Consider the following 15,497-nt stretch of genomic DNA (forward strand, 5'->3'; position numbering starts at 1 on the left):
CAATATGTCTGTCAATATTTGGTTGTCTTTACCATATTGCGATTGTCTTAACCATATGTCTGTCAATATTTGGTTGTCTTGACCATATGTCTGTCAATATTTGGTTGTCTTTACCATATTGCGACCAATATTTGGTTGTCTTTACCATATTGCGATTGTCTTAACCATATGTCTGTCAATATTTGGTTGTCTTGACCATATGTCTGTCAATATTTGGTTGTCTTTACCATATTGCGACCAATATTTGGTTGTCTTTACCATATTGCGATTGTCTTAACCATATGTCTGTCAATATTTGGTTGTCTTGACCATATGTCTGTCAATATTTGGTTGTCTTTACCATATTGCGACCAATATTCGGTTGTCTTTACCATATTGCGACCAATATTTGGTTGTCTTTACCATATTGCGATTGTCTTAACCATATGTCTGTCAATATTTGGTTGTCTTTACCATATTGCGACCAATATTTGGTTGTCTTTACCATATTGCGATTGTCTTAACCATATGTCTGTCAAAATTTGGTTGTCTTTACCATATTGCGACCAATATTTGGTTGTCTTAACCATATGTCTGTCAATATTTGGTTGTCTTTACCATATTGCGACCAATATTCGGTTGTCTTAACCATATGTTGGCTAGTGAATCAGTATTTTGTTGTTGCCTCCTCTTGCTCTAATGACAGATTGGAGGCGATTTTGCATTGATCGGATCACTGTAACCTCATTTGCTTGCGGAAAGGCCTCCCATTCTTCGACAAGAGCGTTTTTGAGCTCAACGACAGTGTGAGGTGCCAGTTTTCTGACTGAAAAGCTCCGTTTTCAGACTTTGGCTCACCCGACCCTGGCCGAGATGTTTCGCTGTTTCATTTGCATGGAGAAGCTACGGGATAGCCACCTATGTCCGCACTGTTCCAAACTTTGCCTGTATCAGACCATGGCTTACCAATCAGAGGTCCCAATGTCCACACTGCTGGGCATCGCTTCACATGACCGACCTGGTAAACTGTCGCTGGATGGAAGAAGTAACTCAACATCTAGACAATCTATAGATGAATAGTCGCGATGTAGCTGCCAATGTAGCAATGACCATTTACTGACGCAATCTAGTTAAATTAACCCCCCACTCATCATCCTTAGGGATTACCATGATAATCGCAAATTTTGGCCCCCAAACAAGAAAATAGCACATGGACCTGTTTACTAAATGTAACTGCACCTGTATTTGATGAATGATGATAATAAGCGTGTTAATCGTCAATGTCACATTATCCCTCATCATCTTGGGCAATATAAAGCAATATGGTATTAATGCAAAATACCACTACGGAGATCGTAGGTGGGTTTTTAAAAAAGACAATATTTTATTTTCCCAAAAAATTATAATTATTTATTTTTATAAAGTAAATTTAGTTTTTCTTTAATCAAAAAAACCCCAATTTAAAAACAGCAATTAATAATTAGAAAGTAACAATATTTTATAATAAAAGAAATAATTAATTAAATAAACTTGAATCGTCGAGGATTACCAAATGCTCAATGCAATGGTAGGAACAAGGAACAAGCAAGACTGAAACTGCGGGCTCTCCCGTTCAGCCCAACTCCTAAAAGAAAGAACAATAGCTGACTAATTGCTGACTAAACAGTACAGTCAGCATTATTGCTGCTGTAACTTGCATGTATGCCATTAATGGGATAGGACCCACTATCAACGAGGGGGCAATCTTGGATTTTCCATCCACTGAGACATTGATTCTGGGTATAGAATGGGAGATTCCTTCATAGAAATATTGTTCAGTTGGGGTGAAGTTTGCCTGGTGTTCTTTGGCTGATTTTGTTTACAATCTTTGTAGAAATGGTGCCCATTATTCTTACCGTTTATATTATTATTGGATATTTGTGTTTTCTTCACCGACTCGAGTTTCGCCTATTTTATAGGCTTTTTCATGGGAAACTCATAGGGAATTTAATACATAGGATGTCTAATACTATGTATGTACTTTACCAATTTTGTTTCATTGTACCTATCTACCTTTGTATAAATTTATATGAAAAATAAATAAAGCTACATTACATTACATATATACTTAACCCTTTGTTGCAATGGTTACATTTCTCCCTCATCATCTTGGATAAGGCAACATGTTTTGTCTGCAAGCACTTCCTCTGTGGTGCTGTTTCTATGCTTGTAGGGGCATTTCACTTCATCGTAAGACCATCAGGTGATGCCCCCAACAAAAAAGCTGACTAATTGCTGACTAAACAGTACAGTCAGCATCATTGCTGCTGTAACTTGCATTTATGCCATTAATGGGATAGGACCCACTATCAACGAGCGCAATCTTGGAATTTCCATCCACTGAGACATTGATTCTGGGTATAGAATGGGAGATTCCTTCATAGAAATATTGTTCAGTTGGGGGTGAAGTTTGCCTGGTGTTCTTTGGCTGATTTTGTTTACAATCTTTGTAGAAATGGTACCCATTATTCTTACCGTTTATATTATTCAATGCTTTTCTGTTTCAAGGTGCAACACTTCAAACTGGTGTCTGTTTCTCACCTTTTAAATTTTGTAAGGAATATTATTCGTCATGGGAAACTCATAGGGAATTTAATACATAGGATGTCTCTAATATAAACTTAACCCTTTGTTGCAATGGTTACATTTCTCCCTCATCATCTTGGATAAGGCAATATGTTTTGTCCGCAAGCACTTCCTCTGTGGTGCTGTTTCTATGCTTGTAGGGGCATTTCACTTCATCGTAAGACCATCAGGTGATGCCCCCAACAAAAATCCTCAGGGTAAAATCCTCTTTGCTGTTTTTGGGGCCCAGGGAGAAATTCGCCGTCAGAGGTTTGAAGGGAGGGCCATGGATCTTCTAAATAATTTGAAAGAACTGTAGTTTCGGAGTTTTCCATTTTGAAAAGTTGGTTTTTTAATATATAGCAAATTAAAGAAATTAAAAATATAGTATAGTTTTTAAATTTTACATTTTTTTTTTTTTTTTTCACAATTTTACACGTAAGTCATGCTTGAAAGACTTTTCGGCCTCGGCATAGAACACTCTATTCCATGACGGTTTTTCGAACTTCTGACACCCCATGTGGAGGTCAGTAAGTCGCTCGGGAGGGGGAGGTACCTCTGGTTCCCTTTCCGCTGTGAAAGGATCAAAGCCCCCGTAGTCCGTATTCTTTTGTAGGTGTTCCTCTTCTTCTTCACTGATTCCCCACAGATCTGGGGAGAGGGAAGACTCGCAAGATTCTTCTTCATAATCTTCAGTAGGGTATGCCGGGCGGTGGGGTGATCTCCTGATGGGGTCCGGTGCGTGTTGGGGAGGGTCATGAGCCCCTGCCATCCAGGCTGAGATTTTTTTGTTGAAGTTCGTCATTTGTAGATTCCACGCTGGACAGTTTTTGCGTGACGGGCAGCATCTCCTGCCTCATTGTCTGCCAAACGCTCGGCCTGGCGGGAGAGAGGGACTCGTAGCTTGGGGTCGACAGGTGAGGGGAGTCGGTCCGTTCCTCAGGCTCTGCTGCGGTAATCTTGTCCAATTCCACATTAGCGGCCTCTCGGGACACAAATTTGTGTTTTAGAGGTCTTATATTCTCTAGCCCGAGCGTAAGCAATGCCCACTGCAGCTTTTGATGCGAGGAAACATCATCAAAAGAATCCTCATCTAGTTTAGCTTGGAGTGCCAACATTCAACAAGATTGTTGGTGTTGTGCATCAAGAGAATCCTCATCTAGTTTAGCTTGGAGTGCCAACATTCAACAAAAATTGTAAATAAATAAATAAAATTTTATTTATTTAATTTTATTTATTTATAGGAAAATTATAAGAATCAAGGGGAGTATGTCATAATCGGGGTGATGGGTACACAACACACATACTACAGGAGTAGTTCATTGTACACGATGTTCTTGACGTAGGCCACTCCTGCATGAACTCTGTTCTCAGGCAGGAGAACAACGATCTCCTGTGGTGACCTCACTCGACTGAGCAAGACATACAACTGACCGTGGGTGAAGCAGTCTGTCCGCAAAACAACTCCCACGTAATCAAGTAATGACTTTCCATATGGACGGGTGTCCCTTCTGGTCGAAACTGCGATTTAACTTGGAACGGAAGCTCTCGACCAAGTTATTGGTTCGGTTGTTATGCCATTAAAGCATTCAGTATTGTACTTTATTCCCGTACCTCTGGGTGTAATATTTTCGACTTTTTACTGACAGGATTGTTTTGACGAATATCATTGGGTCTTGCATAAATACCTTCATTATCCAAAGTGAAGATTGATGATGGTACTTTATTCCCGTACCTCTGGGTGTAATATGTTCGACTTTTTACTGACAGGATTATTTTGACGAATATCATTGGGTCTTGCATAAATACCTTCATTATCCAAAGTGAAGATTGATGATGGCGTTATGGTAGAGCGATGCGATCGTCCTTGGCAGTGGCATAGAGTTCAATAATATCAGAGTGGAGGGATCCTTTCATCAGATCTTGTAATATGTCCTTCTGGATTGTGATATTAGCAAGTGAGGTCAAACGCTCCTGAGTCATTGAATTCCTCAAATATGTTTTCAGCCGCTTCAAGCAGGAAAAACTTCTTTCTACTGAGACGCTTGTTGATGGTATTGTTGCAATTAAAGCAAACAATTTGTATGCTTCGACATAAATGTCTTTATCTTTGTGCAACATTAAAATAACATCTTGGAGGGGCTTGTCATGAAAATCTTTGTCTATATAAATGAGTTCTAGCTCATTTTTTAGTCTAGGAATATTGTTAAATATTTTAGGAAACATTTCTTCAAGATGTTGAAGTTTGTCATTTGGAAATTTACTTGAAAATGTCTCAAATTTCTCAGGATCTGCCAAGCTAACGAATGAGATTTTTTTTAAATCTTGAAACCGCACCTCCATTTGCATGATTAGGTTGTCCAATATTTCAAAGTACAGTTGTCTAAATTTCATGACAACTTCTTCTTTGGTCATATTTCTGTACTGTCTTCCTGAGTAATTTAGCTCTGTCTTTTCTAGACATTTTTCAAACACTATTTGAAATGAAGTGTCACATCTCTTCTCTTTGATTATTGTTTTAACTTTTTCAATGTGGGTTAAACAATAGTTTATGTCTAGTGACCTTTTTTGGAGTACGTCAAATAAAATATCAGTAGTCTGAAATACTTGATTGGACACATGTGCTATGAAAGTAAAATTGAAATCATTAAAATCTGAAATAAAACCCTTGGCCATTTGAACAGTAGTAGAATCAGATGAATGATTATCAATAATATTTTGAAAAGTTCCCTTCAAGGTATTCCAATCATTGATTATGACTCTCAACAGCTTGGAATTTGACGACCACCTCGTCTCACCGACAGTGGGTATTCTCAATGGCCCCAAATTGTGCGTTCTTTTGGAAGAATGATGGAAAAAACTGGGTATACCAGAGATTGTCTTGTAGAATATTCTACAAAGGGAAATGTTGGTTAAACTTTGAAGCAATACAAGATTCAGGCGGTGGGCCAGACAATGAACAAACAATGCTTGAGGGGCTTTATCAAGAACTTTTTTCTGTAGCCCATTTAAATGACCAGACATAACGCTAGCCCCATCATAGCATTGCCCTACTAGTTTTTCTTCATACTTGTATTTCTTCAGAACATGGTCAATCAGTATAAATAAGGTGTCTGCGGTCTTTTCCGCTGATACGTCATGGAATCCCAAGAATCTTTCTACAAGTATACCTTCGCCATTCACATACCTTATTATAATAGAGCATTGTGCAGTTTGTCTTACATCGGTTGTTTCATCTACTTGTATTGAGAAAAATTGTGTCTCATCAATTTCTTGGGAAACTGCCATTCACATACCTTATTATAATAGAGCAGGGGTTCTCAACCTTTTAGTAAACACGTACCACTTGAAATTTTCAGAGATTTTGACGTACCACCTTATATTTATATATGGCTAGCAAGGTGGAGGTTGCAAGATCGAGACCCACTTATGAGATTTTTTTAATGATGTTTCTTGATTCGTTCAATAATAAAATCACGATTTTTTTTAGTTTCTTATCAATTATTTTGATTAATTATGGTCTTAAAACCCCACCATTCAACATTTTTTTATTGTTATTATTAATATATGACTGCGTAGTGCGTACCACCTAAAATGTATCCGCGTACCACCATTGGTACGCGTACCACCGGTTGAGAAACCCTGTAATAGAGCATTGTGCAGTTTGTCTTACATCGGTTGTTTCATCTACTTGTATTGAGAAAAATTGTGTCTCATCAATTTCTTGGGAAACAAAGTTGTCAATGTATGTTGATATGCACTGAATCAATTCATTTTGGACTGTCTTGGAGTCTCCAGTAAAGATGGTCTTATTTTTTTCATATTGTTGTTGGATTTCTAGAGGAGCCTTCTTTAAAAGGAGGGATAGCAGTTCTTTGAAGTTTCCCCTATTCCTTGACCCCTCGCTTTCATCATGACCCCTAAAAGATAGTTCTTGTTTGCTCAAAAACAAAACCGTGTCAATTATGTAAGTGAGGACCTCCCTGTTAAGTCGAACATTTTCATTGTACGCTATTTTCGAAATTCTTTGGTTTTCATCTAAAGCGTCTCTGATTGTATTCTGATTTCTTTGGTACAATCTCAACGATTTTTCACATTTCAAATGCTCAGCTGAGTCACAATGTTTTGACAAAGATCTAGTTATGTTTAGGAAATCAGAAAATCCCTCTCTGTTGAACCCAGAACTTTTATTGCTAAAAAGTAAACACGGCCAACAATACACTTTCTGTGATACCAAACTTGAACAAAGCCACTTGTAACTATCAAACTATAAAAGAGAAAAGTCTTGGCTTTAAAATAAACTATAATAATTAAAACAAAACCACTTTAATTAAGAGAATAAGCACTTAACAATAAAAATTTCCAGAGAAAAGGCTATAATCTCAATGCAAAATATCTCGAAATGACAGCACAGTAAGATGGCGGCCGAATGTTTGTTTACGTGACACCTTTCTGCGCGAATGCTATCTCCCCTACCTTAAGCTCAATGAACCCGATGGTACTCCCAGCAACCAACTGACCTGGATTCGGACGCCACTAGTTTCAAAAGCTTGACTTTCATAGACTCCATTTATGAGTTAATCTGGGAAATGAAGAAAGGTCCAATTTAAGTAGATATCAACGTAAGACAAATGCAAAAAAAAAAACCAACAGATTTACATAGGTACCCCTTGAATAAAATTAACCAAGTTTTACAGTAAAAGTATAAAGATCAGGCAGACCTTGGAAACAGAATTTTGGCCTGAATATAAAGAACCAAAGAAATTTAAAAATAAACCCCGTTAATATTATGGTAATTAAATAATAGGAAGAAAACATCACTCCCCTGGTTTCTGGTGAACTGGAACACTGATCTACGGAATGAGCTTAATTGATTCTGGAACATTTTCACAATCTTGACTGGAGAACTTGAAACTTGACATTCATACTGGAGAATTGTAAATAATAGGAAGAAAACATCACTCCCCTGGTTTCTGGTGAACTGGAACATTGATCTACGGAATGAGCTTAATTGATTCTGGAACATTTTCACAATCTTGACTGGAGAACTTGAAACTTGACATTCATACTGGAGAATTGAAATTTGAGCATCTAATTGGAAAACTTGGAAACTTCATTACTGTTGAACGGTCTGGGAGTCTGGGATAGAATTCTTTGTTTGTTTATTTACGGGGGTTCAACATCACATTCAACTACTAAGGTCACTACAGGAGATATGGTCTGGGAGTCTGGGATAGAATTCTTTGTTTGTTTATTTACGGGGGTTCAACATCACATTCAACTACTAAGGTCACTACAGGAGATAGAGCAAATTTATTCCTTGTTATATCAATCACTTAATTACCTGATTTGAACCGAGGATTTCTATGACATCATATGGTGCAGGTTCTGGTTGACTGATAACATTGACATCAAATGGTTGATTGACAGCAGGCACTGGTTGACTGAGAGCATCAATGGTTTTAGATTGTTCATTCAAGTTTTTCTGTGAATAAAAATGAACAGTTCAGAAATTAAACAATGATTGATAGATTGATGAGAAATCCAATAAGTAAAACTATTCAAGTTTTTCTGTGAATAAAAATGAACAGTTCAGAAATTAAACAATGATTGATAGATTGATGAGAAATCCAATAAGTAAAACTATTTTCATAAAAATTGGAAGATGTTTTAGAACTTGAAAGTTGACACATGGAAATAGAAATTACTAATTTTGTTATTCTTTAAGTAGGTAGATGTTTTTATTATTATTTTAGGCACGTTAATGATAAAACAAATTTTAGTTACAAGATTTGACCCAAACAGGACTGCATTTTGGGTCCATTGGGCAGATGATGACCTCGGTGCTTGGTAATGAAGCGCCGGGTGCTTGAGATGGTGCATTTTGACTATTTGAGGTGTAATTTGGGGTACACATTTGAGGTGTAATTTGGGGTTCACATTGATGCACTGACAATTTGATAATTTGAGGCCGCTCTCACGGCTTTTAGCCACTCATCACCGCACTTGACTTATCTCCCATACTGGGACCCTCTAAAAGGGATAAATCCATATTAAAAATGGGAAGAAGAAAAAAATCACGAAGAAGAAATATTATTAAAAAAAAAAAAAAAAAAAAAAAAAAAATTTAAAATTTTCTAGTTGCCTTTACCATATTGGGACCAATATTTGGTTGTCTCTACCATATTGCGATTGTCTTAACCATATGTCTGTCAACATTTGGTTGTCTTGACCATATGTCTGTCAATATTTAGTTGTCTTTACCATATTGCGACCAATATTCGGTTGTCTTTACCATATTGCGACCAATATTTGGTTGTCTTAATCTTAACCATATGTCTGTCAATATTTGGTTGTCTTTACCATATTGCGACCAATATTTGGTTGTCTTTACCATATTGTGACCAATATTCGGTTGTCTTTACCATATTGCGACCAATATTTGGTTGTCTTAACCATATGTTTGTCAATATTTGGTTGTCTTTACCATATTGCAACCAATTTTCGGTTGTCTTTACCATATTGCAACCAATATTCGGTTTTGTCTTTACCATATTGCGACCAATATTCGGTTGTCTTAACCATATGTTGGCTAGTGAATCAGTATTTTGTTGTTGCCTCCTCTTGCTCTAATGACAGATTGGAGGCGATTTTGCATTGATCGGATCACTGTAACCTCATTTGCTTGCGGAAAGGCCTCTGTCTGTCAATATTTGGTTGTCTTTACCATATTGCGACCAATATTCGGTTGTCTTTACCATATTGCAACCAATATTCGGTTGTCTTTACCATATTGCGACCAATATTCGGTTGCCATATGTTGGCTAGAGAATCAGTATTTGGTGTTGCCTCCTCTTGCTCTAATGACAGATTGGAGGCGATTTTGCATTGATCGGATCACTGTAACCTCATTTGCTTGCGGAAAGGCCTCCCATTCTTCGACAAGAGCGTTTTTGAGCTCAACGACAGTGTGAGGTGCCAGTTTTCTGACTGAAAAGCTCCGTTTTCGGACTTTGGCTCACCCAACCCTGGCCGAGGTGTTTCGCTGTTTCATTCGCATGGAGAAGCTACGGGATGCCCGCCCACCTATGTCCGCACTGTTCCAAACTTTGCTGTCTTGCCTGTATCAGACCATGGCTTACCAATCAGAGGTCCCAATGTCCACACTGCTGGGCATCGCTTCACATGACCGACCTGGTAAACTGAATTTGGTTGTCTTTACCATATTGCGACCAATATTTGGTTGTCTTTACCATATTGGGACCAATATTTGGTTGTCTTTACCATATTGCGACGTCTCGCAGTAAAGTGAACTAGGCTCTATGTAGCCCTACCCAATGTTACCAAATTTTCATACGCGAAAGAAAGTAGTTCGCTTTCTAGTTAATTTGCTCCTAGTTTTGAACATGGAATGAAAGAAAACAATTCTTATTTTTATTGAGGCATAGGTAAACATTGCATTTGTTACACCTTATTCTCGATCTTGAGTTGCAATTTGCAATCCTAATATCGACACCTAAGTGGTGCAGGAAGATGTTCACACACTGCAAAGTGTCCGTATTGGTCATACCGACGGGCTGTCGAGGGAGGACCTGCTGGGCGGTTTCTCGGTATGGCCTCATTCTCATCCTCACTGTCGGAGATCTCTTCGTTTGGGGGAGGAAGAGCAGCAAGCAGAGCTTCCGCCACATGGAGTTTGTATGAACACAAGTCCAAAGTTTTCATCTTTGCCAACATACGATTTGTATATCTGTAACAGAAAATTGTTGTGGTCTTTGCCTTTGATGGCCTTTGATCCTTGATGGCTGATAGGGCGGTAACACTCCTGGAAAATCCTTTTGTAGTTTAAGAAAGGATTCCACTGAGAACACGCCACAAAGGATTCCACTGAGAGATTTACACGCCACGAAGGAGTTGCGACTGCAGAGAGTCAAAATGAGTAATTATAAGAGTTGAGAGACTACAGAGAGTCGGAGAATGACAGAGCATCCAGCGCTCGAAGGACCAAAATGATGGGGCGGTAACACTCCTGGAAAATCCTTTTGTAGTTTAAGAAAAGATAAGAAAAGGTCGGACACAATTTTCTCTATGTTGTTCAGGGTTAGAGGAGAAAAAAAGATCTAACCTCACTTTATTTATCAAAAATTATGTTTACATTTTAAGGTATGCGAAATTGCATACCTAGGAAGTATACAGGGGTTACTTATGAGCAAGGCGCAGCCAATGGCTTTTTAATAAAATAATTGACTAAATTGACAAGACGAAGTTCTTTGGTTCTCACATTTTTCAAGACTGCTTTTTATTTTCATCATTTAGGTTATGTTTACAACTAGGGTATGGTCACAGAAACACGTAATATTTTAAGGCTGTGGTCACATCATCACAAAAATTTGCAATGCACTAGAATACAGATGTTGCAGAACACTCTGTATGCTAAGCTACTAATTAGAAAGTAGGTAGTCAGCTAAATTTCTCTAAAAACTCTAAAGCTGGAAGGAGAAAAAACAGTTTGAAAACTTACCTCGGCAACGTACAGAACCACGTATTAGAATTGTGAAGGGTCAACTTTGGCCGTGCAGAAATGGCCGAAAGTATTAGAAAATGTTACATCCAGTGACACTATATAACACAAAATTTAGTTTCAAATAAAACTGTAATTAAAATTTTAAGTAGTCTTAAAAAAACCTCACCAATTAATAGGTATCCTGCTTTTAAAAATTGAAAATAAAAATACTTAGAAAATAATTTTTTAGACCACCTGATGAAAAGAAAAATATCAATTTTCTTATCAAAAGAAAATGGATTTTGGTTGGAGCTGTTTAAAAAAAAAAGTATCCCAGCTTGAGTTGTACCTATGTACCTTGTTTCAATTGAGGCAAATGTCGCATATGAATGGTCTTTTATTTGGCAAAGAACAACATGTTTCATGGTAAAACATTTTGACCATTTTGCCCACTTTTGCCCCTCCTTGTCACTTGAATAAAGTTTACCACAAAAGATACCTACTGAGTCAGTTGAGCTACAACTCGATCATTGTCATCCATACCTCTAGGAGTATTAGCATGTCCTTGCTGCTTTTGTAGTTTAGAATGAATAGCCCAGAGGTGTTTCTGATTAGGCTCGGAATCAGTTTCATCTGTTGATAGTGCTGATCTTCTATCTGGTGAAATCTCTGTTCGACTTGGTCGTTTCATAGAATTAACTGGATACCTTATATTTTTTTCCTGCCTCCCTCCATTTATCAATCTCTGACTACAATATTATTATGCTCTCCACAATTTTTTTAATTGTTAGACAGTATCTATCAGAAATACTTAAGTATTAAGTAACTAAAACAAAAACAAGGTGCAAAATAATTATTCTTTGCAGTTTGTATGTAAATGACGTCTACCTCAGACTCTCAAGAAATTGGTACATATTGGCAGAAGTCCTCTGTTCCCCCTTCTTTAAACCTACATTTATATCTTACCTAAGTAACTCACAGTATTGCAGGTCTCTGTCCAAATTGTAATTAGATTGAAAATGCTAGGGACTAGGGTAGGGAATAAAAAGTAAAAGTCAAAGGTTTAATCAGTAACACGGCGATCCGCCATATCATCAATTTTGTTCCCCACTTTTCCTTACCTCCCCCCTCCTCTCCTTTCTTCTTCTTCGACTGTTTCGTATTCATTCTGGTGTGAAAAAGAAATAAGAGAAAACTGAAAGAAACCCTGAGAGGGGAGAGGAGAAGGAGAAAGGGGAAGGAGGAGAAAGAGGAACAGGAGGAGAAAATTTGAACCTTGACGGTGGAAATATTCTAATTTTCACTAAACTTGGCAACGAGGATGGAAAACTGATATTTTTGTTTTCAGCGGAAGAGCGGAAGGAGGAAGGAGGAGAAAGAGGAATAAGAGGAGAAAATTTGAACCTTGACGGTGGAAATATTCTAATTTTCACTAAACTTGGCAACGAGGATGGAAAACTGATATTTTTGTTTTCGGTATTTTGAAAAATATGTTCCATCATATCTCCAGACAGTTCCAGGATGAAAAGTTTGGCAACCTCTTTAGTGTTGCACCAGAGTGAAACAACATTAATGTTGCAGCAAAATATGTACCTACATAGGTACCTACTACCTACCTACCTACTGAAGTGTCTGCTCCCGCACTTTGTAATTTTTCGCACTTTGTATATTGGCAAATAATATTTTATTTTGACGTCAAAATTACGTCACAATTCGAGTTGGACTTCTTCTGAGTTAACTTTATTAACCTGCTGGAAACTGTAACGTCCATTTAATTCGCAATCAGACTCTTGGTTAGGTCCAAGATTTAAATCCGATTGGCTGAAAATGTTGAAATCAACCAATCAGATTGCTTTCAAAAGGCGAACTTAAACCCACAGTTTGCACTCCAGTTGGTAAGGTTTGGACCCAAAGACAGTGAACAGACAAACAGTGTTGCATTTAGTGTTGCACCAGAGTGAAACAACATCAATGTTGCAGCAAAATATGTACATAGGTACCTACTACCTACCTACCTACTGAAATGTCTGCTCCTGCACTTTGTAATTTTTCGCAAGCAATTTTTCGCACTTTGTAATCTATTGGCAAATAATGTTTTATTTTGACGTCAAAATTACGTCACAGTTCGAGTTGGACTTCTTCTGAGTTAACTTTATTATCTGCTGGAAACTGTAACGTCCATTTAAAGTCGAATTCACAATCAGACTCTTGGTTAGGTCCAAGATTTAAATCCGATTGGCTGAAAATGTTGAAATCAACCAATTCGCCGCTAGAAAGTCAAAGGGGCGTAAGTGACAAAAAAAAAAAAAAAAAAAAAAAAAAAAAAACGCTCATGAAGTCATCTCTTTCTAGTGGTACCTCCAGGACCCGATTATACATCGCCGCTAGAAAGTCAAAGGGGCGTAAGTGACAAAACAAAAAATGAGATTAACGCACAGACATACTACGTTTAAGAGATATTGATAGCACGAACAGGCGTATGTGATTTCTAAACCATCGTGAAGATATTGATTTTTTTTATGTTTAGGCGTATGTGATATTTGCGGAAATAATTGCAGCACAAATAGACTTAAGTGCGCTTACGCCTGAAAATTTTGATAAAATCACTTACGCCCCTTTGACTTTCTAGCGGCGAATCAGATTGCTTTCAAAAGGCGAACTTAAACCCACAGTTTGCACTCCAGTTGGTAAGGTTTGGACCCAAAGACAGTGAACAGACAAAGCTCCTCCCCCTGTACAGAGGAAGCAGGAAGAAGAAACTTATTCTTGATAATGAGAGGGAGAGGCGTGCAGTACTAATCTCAACTTCTGGATGATTGACTCCGTGCTGGGAGTGTGGCGCCGAGAAAAACCTGTCGTGTGCACGAAACGCCACATATTCCTAAAGAAAGCCATTTTGTGGTTGTACATATGGTAGGATGAGGCCGGTATAATCACGTCTGAATAGCTAGGTTTCCTATATATTTTAAACTTGTGTTTACCTTCGTGGATAGATATGTTGAGGTCTAAAAAGTTTATTTCTTTACCTCCATATTCGAGTTCCAGAGTGAAATTGCTGTACGAAACGCCAAGTACATGAAACGCTTTGAAACGAAAGTAAAACCCTAATACCCTAAAACCCCTAAGATCATAACTAATAAGGACCGAATAAAATTTCATCCGATTACAATATTTTCTTATTACAGTTACCTATTTTATTACCTTTGAATGAAAAAACTTAGTAGTGTTTGTCCTCTGGACTCTGGAGCCCTCAAATGAGCGATTAGGTCTAAAATGTGATGAGAGATTTGGTATTTTGTGATCAAATTTACTGTCGAATTTCATATAAATCTGACTCACCTTTCGGGAATCAAGGCAAAATACATAAAATCAAGATTTCAAAGGAATTGATAACTGAATTTTTTTCTCTGTTTACTATTATTCTTCAGGGTCTAAATAACATACGAAATTAGGACCTGGGAACAAACCACTTGTAGTGCATGACCATAAACTGAAAATCAATAGTTAAAAACACTACTGAAAATCGTCACAATTTCTGTCAATCTTCAGTGTCTTTGCAAAATGGGTAATTATTACACATCTTCAAAATTGATAAAACTCTTTGAAGCAAGGAGGTTTTTCAAGTCACTCGAAAACGCAGAACCTCTCATCATCTCTTTCCTCTTCCATCTCCTCCTCCTCCTCTTTCTCTTCCCCCTCCTTCTCCTCCTCCTTCTTCTCTTCCCCCTCCCCTACTCAATTATCAACGCTACAAGGAACACTGTCGATTCTATTTTTATTTTACTAAATAACATACGAAATTAGGACCTGGGAACAAACCACTTGTAGTGGATGACCATAAACTGAAAATCAACAGTTAAAAACACTACTGAAAATCGTCACAATTTCTGTCAATCTTCAGTGTCTTTGTAAAATGGGTAATTATTACTTATTACACATCTTCAAAATTTAAGAAACTCTTTGAAGCAAGGAGGTATTTCAAGTCACTCGAAAACGCAGAACCTCTCATCATCTCTTTCCTCTTCCATCTCCTCCTCCTCCAGTTAAAACCACTACTGAAAATCGTCACAATTTCTGTCAATCTTCAGTGTCTTTGCAAAATGGGTAATTATTACACATATTCAAGATTTATAAAACTCTTTGAAGCAAGGAGGTATTTCAAGTCACTCGAAAACGCAGAACCTCTCATCATCTCTTTCCTCTTCCATCTCCTCCTTCTCCTCCTCCTTCTCTTCCCCCTCCTCCTTCTCCTCCTCCTTCTTCTCTTCCCCCTCCCCTACTCAATTATCAACGCTACAAGGAACACTGTCGATTCTATTTTTATTTTACATTTGGCGATAATGGTCGCGGATTTTGCGATTATGTTCGCGCATTTGGCGATAATGGTCGCGGATTTGGCAATTATGCTCGC

The 15,497-nt window shown here is 37.8% G+C and overlaps 2 protein-coding genes and 1 long non-coding RNA gene across 3 annotated transcripts; 1 reads left to right on the forward strand and 2 right to left on the reverse strand.

The window, feature by feature from the left end:
• Positions 1-2,633: 2,633 nt before the first annotated feature.
• LOC113465820 lies at positions 2,634-3,627 on the reverse strand. The gene is made up of 2 exons (XM_026820670.1): positions 3,049-3,627; positions 2,634-2,801 (listed from the first exon to the last, which is right to left on the reverse strand). Exons 1-2 carry the CDS (start codon positions 3,386-3,388, stop codon positions 2,797-2,799), a joined length of 345 nt encoding a protein of 114 aa, XP_026676471.1. The 5' UTR covers positions 3,389-3,627; the 3' UTR covers positions 2,634-2,796.
• An 810-nt stretch (positions 3,628-4,437) lies between these two features.
• LOC113465817 (zinc finger MYM-type protein 1-like) lies at positions 4,438-6,006 on the reverse strand (the record flags this gene model as incomplete). The annotated part of the gene is made up of 2 exons (XM_026820664.1): positions 5,880-6,006; positions 4,438-5,770 (listed from the first exon to the last, which is right to left on the reverse strand). A coding segment is annotated over exon 2 (1,170 nt), but the record flags the coding sequence as incomplete, so codon positions are not given.
• A 1,520-nt stretch (positions 6,007-7,526) lies between these two features.
• On the forward strand, positions 7,527-8,020 carry LOC113465821. Its single transcript, XR_003390419.1, has 2 exons — positions 7,527-7,783; positions 7,873-8,020. It is a non-coding gene; the product is annotated as an uncharacterized LOC113465821 (long non-coding RNA).
• The last annotated feature ends 7,477 nt before the right edge of the window (positions 8,021-15,497 follow it).

This window comes from Diaphorina citri, unplaced genomic scaffold (genome assembly GCF_000475195.1).
Source record: "Diaphorina citri unplaced genomic scaffold, Diaci psyllid genome assembly version 1.1 scaffold165, whole genome shotgun sequence".
NCBI classification, from domain to species: domain Eukaryota; kingdom Metazoa; phylum Arthropoda; class Insecta; order Hemiptera; family Psyllidae; genus Diaphorina; species Diaphorina citri.

What these genes read in the sequence shown, in the direction of transcription:
- LOC113465820 (XM_026820670.1), bottom strand. Translation starts at nt 3,388, where the DNA reads ATGACGAACTTCAACAAAAAAATCTCAGCCTGGATGGCAGGGGCTCAT.